Raw genomic sequence first — 19192 nt, 5'->3', positions numbered from 1 at the left:
AATGGATGCCACATCAATTGAACAAAAGACAAATGGAAAACCGAAAAGTCATCAGTAAAATGTTGCTTCAATGGCAGGAAAGAAAATCCTTTTTGCATCGAATTGTGACTGGCGATGAAAAGTAGATTTATTTTGAGAGTCCCAAATGCACAAAATCATGGGTTGATCCAGGTCAACCATCAACATCGACTGCAAGGCCAAATCGCTTCGGAAAGACAATGCTCTGCATTTGGTGGGATCAGGAAGGTGTGGCGTATTATAAGCTCCTAAAACCAGGTGAAACCGTTAATACTGATCGCTGCCAACAACAAAATAATCAATTTGAACCATGCTTTGATCATGAAATGACCAGAATGTGCCAGAAGACACGGCAAAGTAATTTTGCTTCATGATGATGCACCACACACTTCAAAACCAGTTAAAGACACGTTAAAAAATCTTGCCCGCCATATTCACCAGACCTTGCTCCTTCAGATTACCACTTGTTCCAATCGATGGCACACCCACTTTCTGAGCAGCACTTCAAAACATACGAAGAAGTGGAAATCTGGGTCCCAGGTTCGATTCCGGTCGAGGGCATGTACCTTGGTTGCGGGCACATACCCAGTGAGGGGTGTGCAGGAGGCAGCTGATCGATGTTTCTCTCTCATCGATGTTTCTAGCTCTCTCTCCTTCTCCCTTCCTGTCTGTAAAAAAATCAATAAAAAAAAAAAAAAAAAGACGATAAAAAATAGGTAAAAAATCAATGATCATCTCATAAGGTACTGATATAATATAAAAAGAACTCCTCCAACTCAGCAACCCAAACAACCCAATTAAAAAATGGGCAAAGCACTTCAGTAGACAGGGAGGGAGCGGGAGGGAGAAAGAGACAGAAACATCAGATGTGAGAGAAAAATTGGGTTGCCTACCATTATGTGCCCGACTAGGGATCCAACCCACAACCTAGGTATGTGCCCTGACCAGAAATGGAACCCACAACCTTCTAGTGTACTGGACAACACTCCCAACAAACTGAGAAACCCAGCAGAGAAAGAGAGAGAGAGAGAGAGAGAGAGAGAGAGATAGGTAGGTTACTATCAAAGCTTGACCGTTATTCTAAAAGAACACCCAGCCCTAGCCAGATTGGCTCAGTGGATAGAGCATCAGCCTGCGGACACAAGGGTCCTGGGTTCAATACCGGTCAAGGGCATGTACCTTGGTTGCAGGCACATCCCCAGTAGGGGGTGTGCAGGAGGCAGCTGAATCGATGTTTCTCTCTTATGGATATTTCTGACTCTCTATCCCTCTCCCTTCCTCTCTGTAAAAAAAATCAGTAAAATATATTTTAAAAATAAATAAATAAATAAAAGGACACCCAACCCTCCTAAGGGAATTCACTTACCAGGACATAATTTAGTTACATGTCACCAACTGAACATTGGCATGACAGTATTTCCTTCTTTCTTTCTTTTTTAAACATAGTGACTTTAGGAGTTTTATTTATGGAGCATTTATTTTTTTTAATCACCAAGTGATTTTATATAATATATATATCAATTTTCTTCCTTTCCTTTGTGGTTTATCGCCCCGGTGCTTGGAAAGATGGAGGCAGGGTGTGTATTTCTGATAGTATATTAATGCGCATTGTTTTAAAATTAGTCTTAGGGTGCACTCCCTCTCCAAGGAGCACATTCATGCCTCACCCTTCCTCCTCCTCTTTTTCTTTTTTTAAATAAATCTTTATTCAGATTATTACAATTGTTTCTCCTTTTTCCCCCCATAGCTCCCCTCCACCTGGTTCCCACCCCACCTTCTGCCCTTACCTCCCCCACACTGTCCTCATCCATAGGTGTATGATTTTTGTCCAGTCTCTTCCTGAACTCCCCCCCATACCCCTTTCCCCCTGAGAATTATCAGTCCAACTCCCTTTCTATGCCCCTGATTCTATTATATTCACCAGATTATTCTGTTCCTCAGGTTTTTAATTCACTTGATTTTTAGGTTCACTTGTTGATAGATATGTATTTGTTGTTCATAATTTTTCTCTTTACTTTTTTCTTCTTCCTCTTCTTTAAGAATACCTTTCAGCATTTCATATAATACTGGTTTGGTGGTGATGAACTCCTTTAGCTTTTTCTTATCTGTGAAGCTCTTTATCTGCCCTTCAATTCTGAATGATAGCTTTGCTGGGTAGAGTAGTCTTGGTTGTAGGTTCTTGCTATTCATCACTTTGAGTATTTCTTGCCACTCCCGTCTGGCCTGCATAGTTTCTGTTGAGAAATCAGCTGACAGTCGTATGGGTGCTCCCTTGTAGGTAATTAACCGTTTTTCTCATGCTGCTTTTAATATTCTCTCTTTGTCTTTTGCTCTTGGCATTTTAATTATGATGTGTCTTGGTGTGGTCCTCTTTGGATTTCTTTTGTTTGGGGTTCTGTGCGCTTCCTGGACTTGTAAGTCTATTTCTTTCACCAGGTGGGGGAAGCTTTCGGTCATTATTTCTTCAAATAGGTTTTCGGTATCTTGCTCTCTCTCTTCTTCTGGCACCCCCATAATTCTGATGTTGGTACGCTTGAAGCTGTCCCAGAGGCTCCTTACACTATCTTCAACTTTTTGGATTTTTTTTTTTTTTGCTTTTTGCTTTTTCGGTTGAGTGTTTTTTTGCTTCTTTGTATTTCAATTCTTTGACTTGATTCTTGTGTTCCTCTAGTCTGTTTTTGGGTCTCTGTATAATATTTTTTATTTCAGTCAGTGTATGTTTAATTTCTAGTTGGTCCTTTTTCATATCTTCGAGGGTCTCGTTATATTTATCGGCCTTTTCTAGGATATTCTTGAAAAGCCTTATAACCGTGGTTTTGAATTCTATATCCAGTCGTTTGTTTTCCTCCATTTCTTTCGTTTGTGATCTGTTTCTTTGGCGCCGCATTTTCACTGCTTCCCTGAGTTGGTAAGGTAAATTTGTGTGCTAGGTTTCCTATATGGCCCAGTGGGTCAGCCTCCCCAGTTAACCTGAGGTGGACACTCTTGGTGCACCCCTTTGTGGACTGTGTGTACAGCCTTGTTGTACTTAAGTCTTGATTGTTGTTAGTATCACTGGGAGGAATTGACCTCCAGGCCAGTTGGCTGTAAGGATCAGCTGTGTCTACGCTGGGAGAAGTTTGGTGCTGGAGACGGCCTTATAGGATTAGACTTGCCAAATTGCAATAGCCTCTGTGCTCAGCTTGGATGGGGTGGAGTCTCAGGGCGGAGCAGACAGTCTTGGCTTCCAGTCAGCCTTGCCCTTGCGCGCTTCTAGACCTCTGCCTTCCCCGGCTCCCGAGTCTCCGCCCGTGAGTCCAGATTCCCCCCACAAGAGTGTGGGTCCCCAGGGGCTCGCCTGGAACTGGGGTTCAGTGCAGTCAGAACTGGGGCTCAGTGCAGTCAGGAGCTTCTGACTCCCTTCCACTAGGGAAAGCCTGTGGCAACCTCCGCAGACTTTGTGCACACTGGCGCGCGCGCTTCAAGACCCCTGCCCGCCGGGGCTCCCCCAGGTCTGCCCCGGCTCTCCGAGTCTCCGGGTGCCTTTCTCTCTACCTGACAGTCCAGACTCCCCCTGTATGAGCCTGGGTCCACGGGGTTTCGCCCGGGACTGGGGTTCAGTGCAGTCAGAACTGGGGTTCAGTGCGGTCGGGGGCTTCCTTCCCCCTTCCGCCAGAGAAAGTCAGCCAGGCTCTCAGCCGCCCTTCCTCTCTGCGCACACAAAGACCCTTTGCCGTACCTCCAATTCTCTGTGAGCTTTTCTCTTTCCTTCTAGTTGTAGAATTTTCACTCAGCCAGCTTTCCTGTGGTTCTGGATGGTGTCTGTTCTGTCTTTTAGTTGTAGTTTTGAAATTGTTGTGCAAGGCAGCAGTTTAGGTGCTTACCTATGCCGCCATCTTGGTTTCTCCACCTCCTCCTCCTCTTTTTCCCACCCAGGCCCATCTCCTAAACTCTAAGGGGCTCCACAGACTTGCAACCAGGGGAGCAATAGGCAACAGTCGCTGATCCCAGGCTAACCCCTGAACCTGTTTCCAAGGCCCCGTTTTCTCTAACTTCTCAGTGAGCCAAAGCAGCCCCGCCTCAGCTCTCTCTTGTTGCTTCTTCTATCCTAAGCCCTTCCTTGTTGCAGTGTCCCTAGCTTTAATAAACATACCCTCAACATCAACTGGAAAACAAAAAGAGTCTTAGGAGTTTGCGTTTGGTTAGTATTAAGTTAGTGCCCCAAGCCTGATCAACCTAGAATGAACTGATAATACCAATATTTGAACCTTCAAGGCTAAGAGGCTGTGTTTACCTCACCAAAGGCACAATCCTTAAGACTTTACTCACCAGATTGGATTTATCTAACAAGGATGTAACAAATACAGAACAGGGAAGCAGAATGAAGGTACACATTACAAAGGGAAAAGGCAAAGACATGGGAGAAAGGGAAGAGGTTATTTACAAGTTATTAACTAGTATCAGCTTCCTCCAAATATCAAGAGAGGAAAAGTTAATAAAATTAACTTAGCTTTAACGATTATGTCTATGAAAGACATTTTATCTACAGACAACAAATATTTTATTAAGAAGCTTGAATATTATTCAATTTCTATAATATGCAAGGAAAACATGACTCTGGTTTCTAGTTCCAGGTGTAAGGACCTTGGAAGTCACCACTTCACCCTGAAAAGAAGCAGAACAAACTGACAATCAACAACTCTTTTTAGATCTGTAAACGAAGTGAGGTCACAAGGCATCCTGCTACTCTCAAAACCAGAGAGACAGACAGGCAGATACAGAAAATCACACCTCAGAGCAAAAACCTAAGGAAACCAGTGCTTAGGTAGGAAACCATGAACTGTAATTGACAAATTGCTGGAGTTAAGGTGCAAACAAGTCTGAGTTAAAAACTCCAGGGAAACCCAGTTTTAGCAAGGGCCACTGCACATTTTTTAATTTTACCTACAGGAACTTGACCAGGTTCTCACAGTAAATATCAGAGAAAAATCCTCTTGTACTCCTGGCAGGGTGAGGGAAAAGGACCCATTTTGAAATTAGCCAGATGCTCTGTTCTTAACAAGGTGTGCCCCCAGAGCAACAGGTTAATCTAAGTGTAATCTTTGGGAATGTTATCAGTGTCTAAAGGACCGGGGGAAAGTAATACCCAACTCCAGCTAGCTCTAGCCTCCCAGGTGGGAGAAAGGAAAATTCCAGATCACTTCAGCCATCCTGTCACATCTAAGGGGGGAGGAAAAAAATAAAAACCTGACAAACTGAAGTTCACTGTCTAGACACATAGGCTCAATAAAAGACAGACTTAATCACAGGACTACAGAATATTTCCCTCCCCACCAAAACTAAAGCTCTATTTAGAGCAGTTGTTTCTACCCATTATATCCAGGTAGCAAGAAAAGTTACAAGGCATACTAAAAGGCAAAAATACAGTTTGAAAAGACAGTAAGCTTCAGAACCAGACATAGCAGGTGTTGCAATGATCAGATGGGAATTTAAAACAAGTGGGGTCCATGTAATAACAGCTCTAACAGCTAAAGACGACAGTATGGCCCTAGCTGGTTTGGCTCAGTGGACAGAGTGTGGGCCTGTGGGCTGAACAGTCCAGGGTTTGATTCTGGTCAAGGGCATGTACCTTGATTGCAGGATCCTCCCCAGCCTGGGCCCTGGTGAGGGTGCAAGCAGGAGGCAACCAATAGGTGTGTTTCTCTCACATTGATATTTCTCTCGATTTCCCTTTAAGAAATCAGTGGAAAAATATTCTTGGGTGAGGATTAAAAAAATAAATAAAATCACTAACTTCTTAAAAAAAATAAAGAAGACAGCATATCAGAATAGATGGGCAATGTCAGCGGAGAGATAGGATTCCTAAGAAAAAAACAAAAGAAATATCAGAGATAAAACAAATGTCTTTGGTGGGCTTATTCGAAGACTGGACATAGCTAAGGGAAAAATCTTAGGCTCTGAGGACATATTAATAGAAATTTCTAAAACTGAAAATATAAAGAGCACCAAGGCAGAGAACAACAACTACAACAAAAAAACCCTAGAACAGAATATCCAAGGAAGAGGTATAGATCCAGGAAACTTAGAGAACGGCAAGGAAGATAAATGCTGAAATATCTACACTTAAGCCTAACATTTTCAAACTACAGAAAATCAAAAATAATGTTCAAGGATAGTACCCAGGCTATTTTGCAAAAGAAGCTTCTTTTCCCCTTCTCTTTGGTGATACCCTTTTTCTTTCTGGTTTAAGAACCTAGCACATAATGCTTCTCAGACCTCAAGGGCATCTCCCAGACCTTTAAAACATTACTGGCCTTGAAAGCGACTCTTATGTTTAGCAATAAATCCAGCCACGAAGTGAGCTTAAAAGTTCTAATATGTATCTGAAAATTTTACAACCCAAGAATGAAAAGGAGCAAATTAAAGAAGGGAGAAGAGACATGGAAGACTCTAACCCTAGAGTAATAACAGTTATAGGAAACTGTAGTCCCAGAACAAAATTATCTATGCCAAGCAATGCCCCCCGAAAGTAAGAGTACCTCTACAGGAGAAAAAAAAAGAGATGAAAAGACTGAAATCCTTTTGATCCCACATTATTTAAATAAAATTATTTCTGGTTCAGTAACCAAATCTAGAAATAGATCTTACAGAAATAAGTCCAGAGGGGGGAAAAATTCCACGAATATATCCACTATTACATGATTACCTAAAAGAGCAAACAAAAAATATAAACATTAACTGCCCAACAATAAGGGTATGGTTAAAAAATAAGGTAAGAGTGTAAGTTTTAAAAATAAATATGAATACAATCCAGAGTTATTGAGAAATAGTACCATTAACAAATGAAATAGAATAGTATTACTATTATAAATGAATCTATATAAAATATCATAAAGTTTTAAGTAGTTCACAGAGAAAGGAAATACAATAGGCTATAAAAATATGAAAATATGCTTGACCTCACTCATAATATGGAAAATTTATACATAAAAAGTGCAGAGATCAATGCATATAAAATAGCAAAGACTGACAAGTATGATGATACTTTGAGTTAATAAAATAGGGTTATAGGTGCCTTAGCTGGTTTGGCTCAGTGGATGGAGCGTCGGCCTGCGGACTCAAGGGTCCCAGGTTCGATTCCGGTCAAGGGCATGTACCTTGGTTGCGGGCACATCCCCAATAGGGAGTGTGCAGGAGGCAGCTGATCGATGTTTCTCTCCCATCGATGTTTCTAACTCTCTATCCCTCTCCCTTCCTCTCTGTAAAAAATCAATAAAATATATTTAAAAAAAATATAGGGTTATAGGCATTCTATACATTGCTGATGGAGAAGGCAGTTTGGAAAATTTTTATCAGAATTACCAAGGTATATAATCTTTGACAGAGTAATCAACTTCTAGAAGTTTATACTACAGAAATACTTGAAATATGTGAGAAATGACTATGAATTAAGTTATTCACTGCAGCACTGTTAAGAGCCAAAAATATAAAACAATGTGCAAATCCAAAATGAGAGAACTAATTAAGTATATCCATGCAATTGAATACTGTTACAGCCAAGAAAAATGAGGATGCTTTTCATAAAATGACATGGAAACTTGGCAGACTGTATTTTCCAACATGGTTGCAGAAAGATTTCCCACAGTACACTCTTCTCATAACACAACACTGAAAACTCCTCTCTTGAATCTGTTTAAGCTTGTGACTAGAACATGCCTGATACTATCTATGTGACTTTTGGGGCGAGGCCATAAAAGGTTATTCAGCTTTCACCTGGTACTTTTGGGACACTCATTCTTGAACCCAGCCATCATACTGTGAGGAAACACAAGCCAGGTGGGTGAGACCACCGGTAAGTGTTCTGGCTTTCAGCTCCAGCTGAGGTCCCAACAAACTGCCAGCATTAGCTGCCAGATACGTTGACGTGATTTTAGCCCCAGACTGACTACAACCCATGAGAGATCAGAAAACCACCTACTAAGCCCACTCAACCCCCAGTACCTAGGAGAAAACAGCAAATTAGTGAATCAAGAGTTCATTGAACAACAACACAAAAATAGAGGTAGTTTATTTACTATAGGTAGAATTGTGGCAGCATCATTTTACCAAACAGCTTTAAACACTTCAGCACCACCAGAGGGCATCAATGAATTAAATGAGACACGGTAAAAACTGTTTATGATCCCAATATGTGAAATAAATTTTAAAAGGAAAAAAAGGTTAACTTGTATTGATTGTATTGTTGAATGTGGTGGAGAGTACACTTTAAAAAAAAGTTATTGTATAATATGGACAAGAGTACACATTTTACAAGTTGGCTCTGGAAGAATCCTTATTTACTAGCTCAATCTGCTCAGTTTAAAAATGTGTAGTCAGGGCTTATGTAAGTGTTGATAAAAGGGTGCCAGGATAAAAACCAACCTTTCTGTATCCTAAAAGAGCAAACAAAAAATATAAGACAATGTGTCTCCTAATTCATAGCAATGTTTAAGTAAAACCAACCTTTCTGTATCCTAAAAGAGCAAACAAAAAATATAAGACAATGTGTCTCCTAATTCATAGCAATGTTTAAGTAGCCACATATAATAACATTTTAGTCTAGAATACTGGAGAATAATTGATGTTAAGATTATTAAAAGATAACTTTAGGTCAGAATGGGTACAAATCCTTACCACTTTCTTGAGTAATACAATCTATCTCAAATACTGAATATGTACTTTCTAAAAGGAAATAATCTATATCTATAAAAGCCAAGCGACCGGAAGGACCGGTTGTTATGGTGCGCCCTGTGGAGGCCAACTGGCCCAATCAGGCCCCTGATTGCCCCCCCTCAACCTCCCACAGCCCCTCCCCCTGGCCAGCCCTCGGATGGTGGACCCAACCCATGCATGAATTCGTGCACTGGGCTTCTAGTATTATGCATAAAGATAATATTCTTTCACTGGAAGCCAAAGATGAACTTACACAAATTCTACTCTTGCTGTATCAGAAAGAATAATGAGTATTTTAAAAACAATTTTTCTCACCAACCAAAAACCATATACTGGTAGTCTGTCTCTAGGTCTTGAGTCCTTTCTCAAAAGTGCTTTTAATTGAAAGTAATGTACAGATACAAAAAAATAAAGGCAAGTAAATAAATGCACAGATTACAATTATACTATCAAGTCTTTCTGAATGGCAATAGTAGAAAGTTTACTACTTCAGGAAAAACATGAGTTTTTCAGATTTAAATTTTCTGGCTGGCTTTTCTCAGTTTAGGAAGCAACTTTAATATCTGCATACATGTAGTATTCTACTTAAATGTAATTTCTCCCTCTGAGAAAACTTCCACAAATAACTTAGTTGATGTGGGTGGCATACATTTAATGTAATATACATGACTAACCACTTCTGTGAAGACTAATTAAGGGGGAGAAAATTATTAAGATTTTACCATACTTAGTTGTAAATCCTCATGTTATATATTTGAATGAATCTGCAAAAACGTCATTATTAGAAAAGCTCAACTTTAGGACGTAATTGCTTATAGTTTTTTAAATCTTATTTGTTCCTGTAATTTTTAATGAGAAGCTTTACATTCTAAGAAAGGAAAATCTGAGCATAAAATTCTTAAACATTATCAAATGGTAAGTCGAATGCTATGTACCAAGTAGAAGAGTCATAATTCCAAAATAATGGCATGTCATGACAATATAACAAAATATCATTAGTGATGAAAATGACTCAGCAAGGGCCTGGCTGGTGTGGCTCAGTTGGCTGGAGTGTAGTCCCACATACCAAAAGGTTGCAGGTTCAATTTCTGGTCAGGGCACATACCTAGGTGTGGGTTAGATCCCTGGTCAGGGAACATACAGAAGGCAGCCAATCGATTTTCTGTCCCATATCAATGTTTTCTGTCTCTCTCCCCCCACTCCCTTCCTTTCTCTAAAATCAATGGACATATTATTCTGTGAGGATTAAAAAAAAAAAAAAAAAAAAAAGGACTCAGCAAAAAGTTATGTGATGGTAGTGGTAATAGCTAACATTTAATAAGCATTTTACTCTATGCTTAGGCATTATACCAACAAATATATATATATATATACACACACACACACACACACACACACACACACACACACACACACACATACACACACACACTTTAATTAATCCTTGCAGAAAGATCTTTCAAGTTAAGTACTACTATTTCCATTTCATATAGGGAAAAATAAAGCTGGGTATGACTTGCCTAAGATCGCTGATATGTACTAGAGCTAGAATTTAAAATCAAACCAGGTAGATACAAAGTCCCCACTTACTTTCTTTTCAAAAAAAAAAATTTTTTTTAATTGATTTCAGAGATGAAGGGAGGGAGGGGGGAGAAGGAGAGGGAGGGAGGGAGGGAGGGAGGGAGCGAGCGCGCGCAATAATATATTGCTCATTAAATATTTCAAAAATGACAGAATTTTTGTGATTCAAAGTAAAAGCTCCATGATATGGACTACATTTTTCTTTTTTTGAAGAGGTTTTTATTGGTGTTTTTAGAGTGAGTAAAGGAGAAGGTGAGAGAGAGAAACATCGATGTGAATGAGTACCTCCTGGAGGTCAGCTACCTCTTGCATGTCCCCCACTGGGGATCCGGGCATGTGTCCTGACTGGGAATTGAACTGGCTACCTTTTTGGTGCACAGGATGATGCCCAACCAAGTGAGCCACTCTAGTCAGAGCTGTACTACATTTCTGAGGCTCATCCATTACAAAAACACAAAACACTAAAACAACATAACACTATTGTGATTATATAAATATAAGAGGTTGACAAATACTATTATACTGCTGAGTCTATTAATGTGGGAATACCACTTATCTAGTGTATTTCTGTACATAGGGAAAATCCAAGAGGTAGTAGAGTTCTGGAATTTATCTTACTGGAAGGGTCTGAGACTGAATAAAATTCTCAAGTGTACTTACTCGAGAATATACACTAAATGCACGGTATAAAATTATGCTTCTTGAAAGATGGAATCTAAGAAGCTGCTACATGACAGTGGATATATGCCTTACATATTTCAAAAGTTTGGCTTTTTAAATGTGTAGGATTAAAATAAATTCATATATAGCTGAAAAAATATAGTACTGCTTAATTGCATACCTTTTAAAATATTGTGTTATACCTACTGGCTGGTCGCTTAGCCTTGCAAAATATTGTGAATCTTAAAGCTGTTGTGGTTCCTCTGACATTATCTAATCCAAAGCTTCCTTTGACAGATGAAGTTAAGACCCCCAAAAGGCTGTTCTGCGCCACCACTATATAGTTATGATTTATTTGATTAAATTAAATTATTTAATATTCTTTCTTCTAACCACAAAACTGAACTGTTAGTTGTCTCCTCTTTGTCCTACATATTACCTTATTCTCATCTTGGTCCTACCAAGTGCTTTTTCTACTTCTTCCCCCTCTTCATGTCCCTCTCCATTAATAACTCACTTTTTCTCGTCTGTCACCCTAGGACAGTTGTTGGCAAACTCATTAGTCAACAGAGCGGCAAACTGTGGCTCGCGAGCCGCAGTTTGCCGACCACTGCCCTAGGAGCATTCTTGAACAAGTTTAATAAAATTTAATTTATTTTTAAAAATTAGTGTAATTTACAAGTATTTAGATTTAGAAGTTTAAGATTCTTTTACCATTCTAAAGCCAATATAATTCAGCACACTTCTCTATTAATTTGAAGAAGCTTGTAATTATCAAGAAATAGATACCAGATAAAATCTCGTTACTTGGGACATTAATTCTACTCTTGTTGACATCTGTATTTTAGCTCCCATACAACCATCTTAAGGATAACCAGAAAAATCAAAATGTAAAATTATCTTAACAAGAATCAAGGTAAATTTTACAGCTTGAGGTATACTGAACAGCTCTTTTCTTCACTGTGTTACCTATTTAGGAATTCATCATCACACAAATGAAATTGCAAAATCATTTTTGCCTATGTGAGTCAATTAAATGAAGGGAAAAAGGAACATCTTACCCCCGATGGTACTCTCTTGAAACTCATGAAATTGGCCTTTCACAAAACGAAGCACTAGGCTCGATTTGCCAACAGCAGACTCGCCCAGAAGTACTAGTTTGAACTGGCATATTTTATTTCCAGTATTTGGCCCGTTGGGTCTTGTTGCTCCTCGATTAGCCATGTCCAAATTTGAAAGAAGTCCCTAATTTCAGTTTCTTAAATGAACTTCCAGGATGCAAGGTGTCAATTTTTTCTTTCTGGAGGCAAAGAAACCTATAAAGAAACAAATGAGTTAAATATATAAATCAATAAAACAAAACATAACATTAATCACTTTAGCAAATTTTGCCTATAACATATTATTGTATAACAATTATATCCTTGCCTTAGCTGGTTTGGCTTAGTGGATAGAGCATTGGCCCGGACTGAAGGGTCCCGGGTTTGATTCCAGTCAAGGGCACATGCCCTGGTTGTGGGCTCGATCCCCAGTAGGGGACGTGCAGGAGGCAGCCAATCAATGATTCTCTCTCATCATTGATGTTTCCCTCTCTCTTCCTCTCTGGAAATCAATAAAAATATATTTTAAAAAATTATAACCTCTACTGGACATTGAATGCCATTGAGTTTAAGTCATCTGTAATGAAATAACATAAAGGCATTAAGATTTGCGCCTAAAATCATGCAAAAATCCCAGAGCTTTAAAAATAAAATAAAGTTAGACTATTATAATCCTTAAAAACGAGGAACCCTAGCCGAAACCGGTTTGGCTCAGTGGATAGAGCGTCGGCCTGCGGACTGAAGGGTCCCGGGCTCGATTCCGGTCAAGGGCATGTACCTTGGTTGCAGGCACATCCCCAGTGGGAGGTGTGCAAGAGGCAGCTGATCGATGTTTCTCTCTCATCGATGTTTCTAGCTCTCTCTCCCTTCCTCTCTGTAAAATATCAATAAAATATATTAAAAAAAAAGAGGAACCCTGGAGGATCCAAGATGGCGGCATAGGTAAACACCTAAACTGCTGCCTCATACAACAATTTTAAAACTACAACTAAAAGACAAAACGTCTATCACCCAGAACACCGGGAAAGCTGGCTGAGTGGAAGTTCTACAATAGAAGGAAAGAGAAAAGAGCAGTGAGAGGTGCATAAGCGCTGAGGGGCTGAGGTACAGAGGTGCGCGAATCGGGCTGGCGACGGGTGACTGGGAGCGCTGCTTTTTTCAACCCGAAGGGAGACAAGCTCCCGATTACTTGGAACACCAGTTTCTGGGGAGACGTGGGGGACCCAAACTCCTACGGGGAGAGGCTGAACTGTCTGCCATCGGGTCGGAAAGCGAGGGTGGCTTTCTTGCAGGGCTGCGCGCAGGAATAATTGTTTACTGTGCTGGGGCGTGGGACGCGGGGACACGGTCGGAGACGCAGAGCTGGCTAACTGGCAGCTATCGCTGTTTGCCACGCCCTAGCCTAGTGATGCCCTGAGACCCTGCCCTGCACAACCTACAAACCCACCCAAGCTCCAAGCAGCAGCTTTAGCATATGAATGGCCTGCCCTATCACAGCTTAACCTAGCAAACTTGCAGCCCCGGTCAGACAGCTCCAAAACCTCCAAACCCCAAGCAAGGAGGAGAAAACTGTAGCTCCTGCTGGGTGGCCTCAGACAGTAGCTGACCTGCACCCCATTGGAGATCCAGAAGCCAGTGTACCTAGTGGTCAGTGTGAGACACCAGATTTCAACTCCTCACATCCATAAGAGACACATTCAAGAGGTAGACTCAGTGAGCAGCAAAGCCCCACTGAAACAAGTCCTGCACCATAAGCGTGTCTCCAGTGCAGCAGTTCTTCCATTATAGACACAGCGGGTCCTCACAGCCAATTGGCCTGGAGGTCAATTCCTCCCAGTGTACCAACAGCAATCAAGGCTTAACTACACCAAGACTTTGCACTCAGCCCACAAAGGGGTGTACCAAGAGCGTCCACCTCAGGTGATTGGGGAGGCTGAGCTACTGGCCCCTATAGGTCACCTACCACACAAAGCCACTTCATCAACATAGGGAAACAGCAAAATGTGGAGACAAAAAACATGTCACGAATGAAAGAAATGGAGGAAAGCAAACTACTGGACGACATAGAGTTCAGAACCACATTTATAAGGTTACTCAAGAATCTTCTAAAAACCGCCGAGAAACTTGATGAGACCTCCAAGGAGCTTAGTGAGACCTTCAAGGACCTTAATGAGAATGCCAAAAAAAATGGAAAACCAGTCAGAAATTAAGCATACACTGTTTAAAATAAAGAATATACAGAAACTCAACTGTAGATCAATATACACCAAGAATCAAATCAAAGATTTGAAATATGAGAAAACAAAAAACACCCAACCAGAAAAACAAAAGGAAAAAAGAATCCAAAAATATGAAGATAATATAAGGAGCCTCTGGAACAACTTTAAGTGTACCAACATCCGAATTTTTGGGGTGCCAGAAGAGAGAGAGCAAAATATTGAAAACCTATTAGAAGAAATAATGACAGAAAACTTTCCCTACCTGGTGAAAGAAATAGACTTACAAGTTCAGGAAGCGCACAGAACCCCGTACAAGAGGAATCCAAAGAGGACCACACCAAGACACATCATAATTAAAATGTCAAGGGCAAAAGACAAAGAGAGAATCTTGAAAGCAGCAAGAGAAAAACGGTTAGTTACCTACAAGGGAGCACCCATACGACTGTCAGCTGATTTCTCGGCAGAAACTATGCAGGCCAGAAGGGAGTGGCAAGAAATTTTCAATGTCATGAATAGCAAGAACCTACAACCAAGATTACTCTACCCAGCAAAGCTATCATTCAGAGTTGAAGGTCAGATAAAGAGCTTCACAGACAAGAAAAAGCTAAAGGAGTTCATCACCACCAAACCAGGATTACATGAAATGCTGAAGGGTATTCTTTAAGAGGAAGAAGAAGATGCCGAAACCGGTTTGGCTCAGTGGATAGAGCATCAGCCTGCGGACTGAAAGGTCCCGGGTTCAATTCCGGTTAAGGGCATGTACCTTGGTTGCAGGCACATCCCCAGTGGGAGGTGTGCAGGAGGCAGCTGATCGATGTTTGTCTCTCATCAATGTTTCTAGTTCTCTATCCCTCTCCCTTCCTCTCTGTAAAATATCAATAAAATATATTAAAAAAAAATAAGAGGAAGAAGAAGAAAAAGGTAAAGATAAAAATTATGAACAACAAAACGACATCAAATACATACCTACCAACAAGTGAATCTAAAAACCAAGTGAATAAAAAATCTGAAGAACAGAATGGACTGGTGAATATAATAGAATCAGGGACATAGAAAGGGAGTGGACTGACAATTCTCAGGGGGAAGGGGATGTGAGGGGTGTGGGAAGAGATTGGACAAAAATCTTACACCTATGGATGAAGACAGTGGCGGGGGGTAAGGGCATGGGGTGGGGTGGGGTGGGGAATCAGGTGGAGGGGAGCTATGGAGGAAAAAAAAAAAAGAGGAACACCTGTAATAATCTGAACATTAAAGATTTATTTTAAAAAAACAAAAAAATGAGGAACCCTGACCTGGTAGCTCAATTGGTTAGAACATCCTCCCAATACGCCAAGTTTTTGGGTTTGATCCCCAGTCAGGGCACATACAGGAATCAACCAATGAATGCATAAATAAGTGGAACACCTGGCTGGTGAAAATTTTAATTTTCAACTATAATTGACATTCAATATTACTTTAGTTCCAGGTACACTGCATAGTAATTAGACATTTATACAACTTAGGAAGTGATCGCCCCTTAAGTCTAGTATCCACCTAGCACCCTACAGTATTACAATACTAGTGCCCTGGTGCACGAATCAGTGCACACTGAAAGAAAATTAATTATAAGGTGGCCAGTGGGGTGGGACTGAGTGAGATGGGCCAGCACCGCACCTTGAAGGTCATCAGCAGAGTGACTAGAAGGTTGTCTGTAGAGTGAGCAGGGTCCCACCAACAGATGGGGTCCCCTGACCTGGCCTGCAGGAATTGGGCCGAAACCGGCTCTCCGACATCCCCCGAGGGGCCCTGGATTGCGAGGGTGGTTCTCGGGTGACCCACCCCGGAATCGGGCTTCCTCCCGTCTGGTTCCAGGTGCATCACCCTTGAACCACCGCTGCCAAGTCACGGCAGCTCCTGCGTTGAGCGCCTGCCCCCCTGGTGGTCAGTGTGTGTCATACCTATTGGCTGGTTGCTTAGCCTTTTAAATATAGACTAGAGGCCTACTGCACAACATTCGTGCACTTGGGGGTCCCCCTCAGCCCAGCCTGCGCCTTTAGCAACCCAGGAGCCCTTGGGGGATGTCTGACTGACAGCTTAGGCCCACTGCGAGCCTAAGCCATCAGTTGGACATCCTTAGCGCGGCCACAGAGACAAGAGAGGCTCCCACCACCACTGCTGCGCTTGCCAGCCTTGAGCAGGGCTTCTGGCTGAGCATCTGGCCCCTGGTGGTCAGCGTGCCGTCACAGCAACCAGTCTTTCCACCATTCATTCAATTTTCATATTACCCTTTTATTATATAGGATTATTGACTATATTCACTACGCTGTACTTTACATCCCCATGACTATTTTGTAACTGCCAATTTGTACTTGTTAATCCCGTGGACAAAAAAGATTTTTGGCTCCCAGGTTTTTATGTCTAACAGCTGAAAGATTTAAAACCGTTTGCTCATGTGCTCAAGTACACGTACATTGAAGTGTTAACAGTGGTTTCCTATGTGGTGAGCTTATTAGTGTCTTATTTATTTACACTTTCTGTAGTATCAGGGCCAACAATTAAATATCTCGTTATTTTCTATTTAATACATTTAGAAAAAACTAGCCTGAACGGCAACTACTGTCTTCTATTAACTGGTAATGCTAATTTTCAATCTTAAAGGAATTAACAAACATTTAAAGAACACTTTTCCAATCTACCCACAAGTCAATCTTAAAATTTCCTTTCTCTCATCTGTAATCAAAACCTGATAATGTGCTTACTAATAATATTAAACCTAATGATTCTCTCCCTAGAATAATTTTTTTAAAATATATTTTTATTGATTTCAGAGAGGAAGAGATAGAAACATCAAGGATGAGAAGCATTGATTGGCTGCCTCCTGCATTCCTCTTACTGGGGATCAAGCCAGCAACCCCGGCAAGTGACCTGGACCAGAATTGAACCCTTCAGTCTGCAGGCTGACACTATGCACTGAATCAAACCAGCTAGGGCAAATCAACATTGTTATATTTCACTTAGGTACCTCATAAAAAATTTGCCCTTCCCATAAAATGAGTTTACATAAGAACCTATCTTGACAATGAATTCATTAATAAACACATCCAAGAGACCTTATATTCGAGACAATAGTCACCTCTGCCTTATCTAAACAGCAGTTTGGAAGAGTCCTTATGGGTAACACATATTTACAGATGAAATAGGTCTAACTGCTTCCAAATAATGGGGATGTAGACTGGCCATACAAAAGAGAACTTAAACTAGGTGATGGGTTCTCATTATACTATTCTCCCTACATCTGTGTATTTAAAAATTCTTCCAAAATAAAAAAATGCTCCAAAAACACCCCTCCCCCACCCTGTAAAAACATACCAGATTTGGGAATCTAATTTGGCTGGCCATACCAATTTTTGCCAAAGCAAGTTCTTTCATTTCTAATTCTCTATTTCCAGAATACCTAATTTACATAGCTGCTGTGAGAATTCAATGATTATATGTAAAATAATCTCTAATACAGTGGGGCACATAAAATTGAAAACTGGTAGAAGCTCTTTGATGAGATAATGACCAAATATCAATAGAATGTCATGTAGACTGAAAATGCATCAACATACCTTCAGATATTATGCGCAATAGCAATGGAAATATTTTCCAATTGTCTAATTACCTTACAAAACAGCAAATTAAACTACTCAGGAAAATATGCTCTGAATTTGCATGGTACTTACTAAATTTCAGGAAAAACATCAGATTCCCATTATAAGAAAATTATAATTTAGCTTTGTCTTCTATTGGATTATGATTCGCCATAGGCTTTCAAATAGAACATAACTAAATTTAATTATATACAGTCACCTTAACATTGTGAAAAATTATGTGCATTTATTTGCATTCACTATTAAACTTGTTTTGCAAAACTAAGATTTTGCATAAAATGCATTTTAATCTTTTGAAAAAATTTTAAACTGGTTTTTTATAATCAGAATTGTATTAATAACAGCAGCTACCATTTACTGGGCCTTATATTGTGCCAAGCACATTCCATGACTTTTGCTTACAGCAATTCTATGAGCTCATATTATTGCCTCTAGTTTACATTAAAAATAAAGTTTCTTGGCTGTCCTGAATTATCACAGAGGTGTACAGGTGTTTTTTTTCCTACTACTTAAGTGAAAGGCAACTGATTCAACACTCTGACTGCATTAAACAAGACAAAAACCAAAAACGTGAATGACGCCGTTCAGAGCTTACAAAGTCTAAGTCTATCGGGGGTAACCAGCCTCCAGGAGAACAGCAGAGAGGTTATAGTCTCTACCCCGGGAGCGTGTCCAGCGGCCTAGTTGTCTGGAGTTCTTTAAAGATGCGGTTCACCACCTTCCTCAGATAAGACAAGAATCTCTAGACAGCCTATCTTGATGAGCCACCTCCTCCCTCCAAGGCCCGACTTCGGAAGTCGAAGGTAGGCGGGGCTCCCCAAATTCACACCTGCTGTAGACCCTGGTTCCTCCATAGAGAACACCTATGTAACTGGTACTAAACTCCGGGTCGCCGGAACCAGCGGGGCCCGCCAGGCCTCAGGGCCATCTTCCCGGGCCTCTCCCCTTGAATCTGGCCTGGTTTTGGCCGTCTCCCCCTCTCCCCTGAGACTGACGGGGCCAGGGGCCGACGAAGCCGCGGCCTCCAGACGCCTTCGCGGCGCCATCTTGAGAAGGGAAGAGGGTGACACCCGTCGCTCCCTCCGCCAGACCGCAAATCCTGGTCCTCCAGAGCCTCTTGAAGGATGAGTCCACGGGCCGGCAAGACGAGACTCCGAGTTCGACAGCTCTCTGGTCCCGGGTACTGGCGCGCGAGAGGTGGGAGGGGCGGGGGGCTCGGTGCCGGCAGGGCCCCCGACAAACTGGGGACAGCAGATAGCCTGGGGTCCCGGCCCGCCCCGGGTAGGGGGAG

At 41.2% G+C, this 19192-nt stretch overlaps 1 protein-coding gene across 1 annotated transcript in view; it reads right to left on the bottom strand.

Annotated features, from left to right (window-relative positions):
* Window positions 1–19192, bottom strand: part of RAB5A (RAB5A, member RAS oncogene family) — a 35568-nt gene that overhangs the window by 15933 nt on the left and 443 nt on the right. Inside the window, exon 2 of the mRNA XM_080671548.1 lies at window positions 12012–12266. Coding sequence (XP_080527674.1) covers window positions 12012–12174 — 163 coding nt within the window. The 5' untranslated portion in view covers window positions 12175–12266. The remainder of the gene's footprint in view (window positions 1–12011; window positions 12267–19192) is intronic.

Source organism: Plecotus auritus, assembly GCF_963455305.1.
Source record: "Plecotus auritus genome assembly, chromosome: 6".
NCBI classification, from domain to species: domain Eukaryota; kingdom Metazoa; phylum Chordata; class Mammalia; order Chiroptera; family Vespertilionidae; genus Plecotus; species Plecotus auritus.
This window is presented reverse-complemented; position numbering and strand designations above follow the sequence as displayed.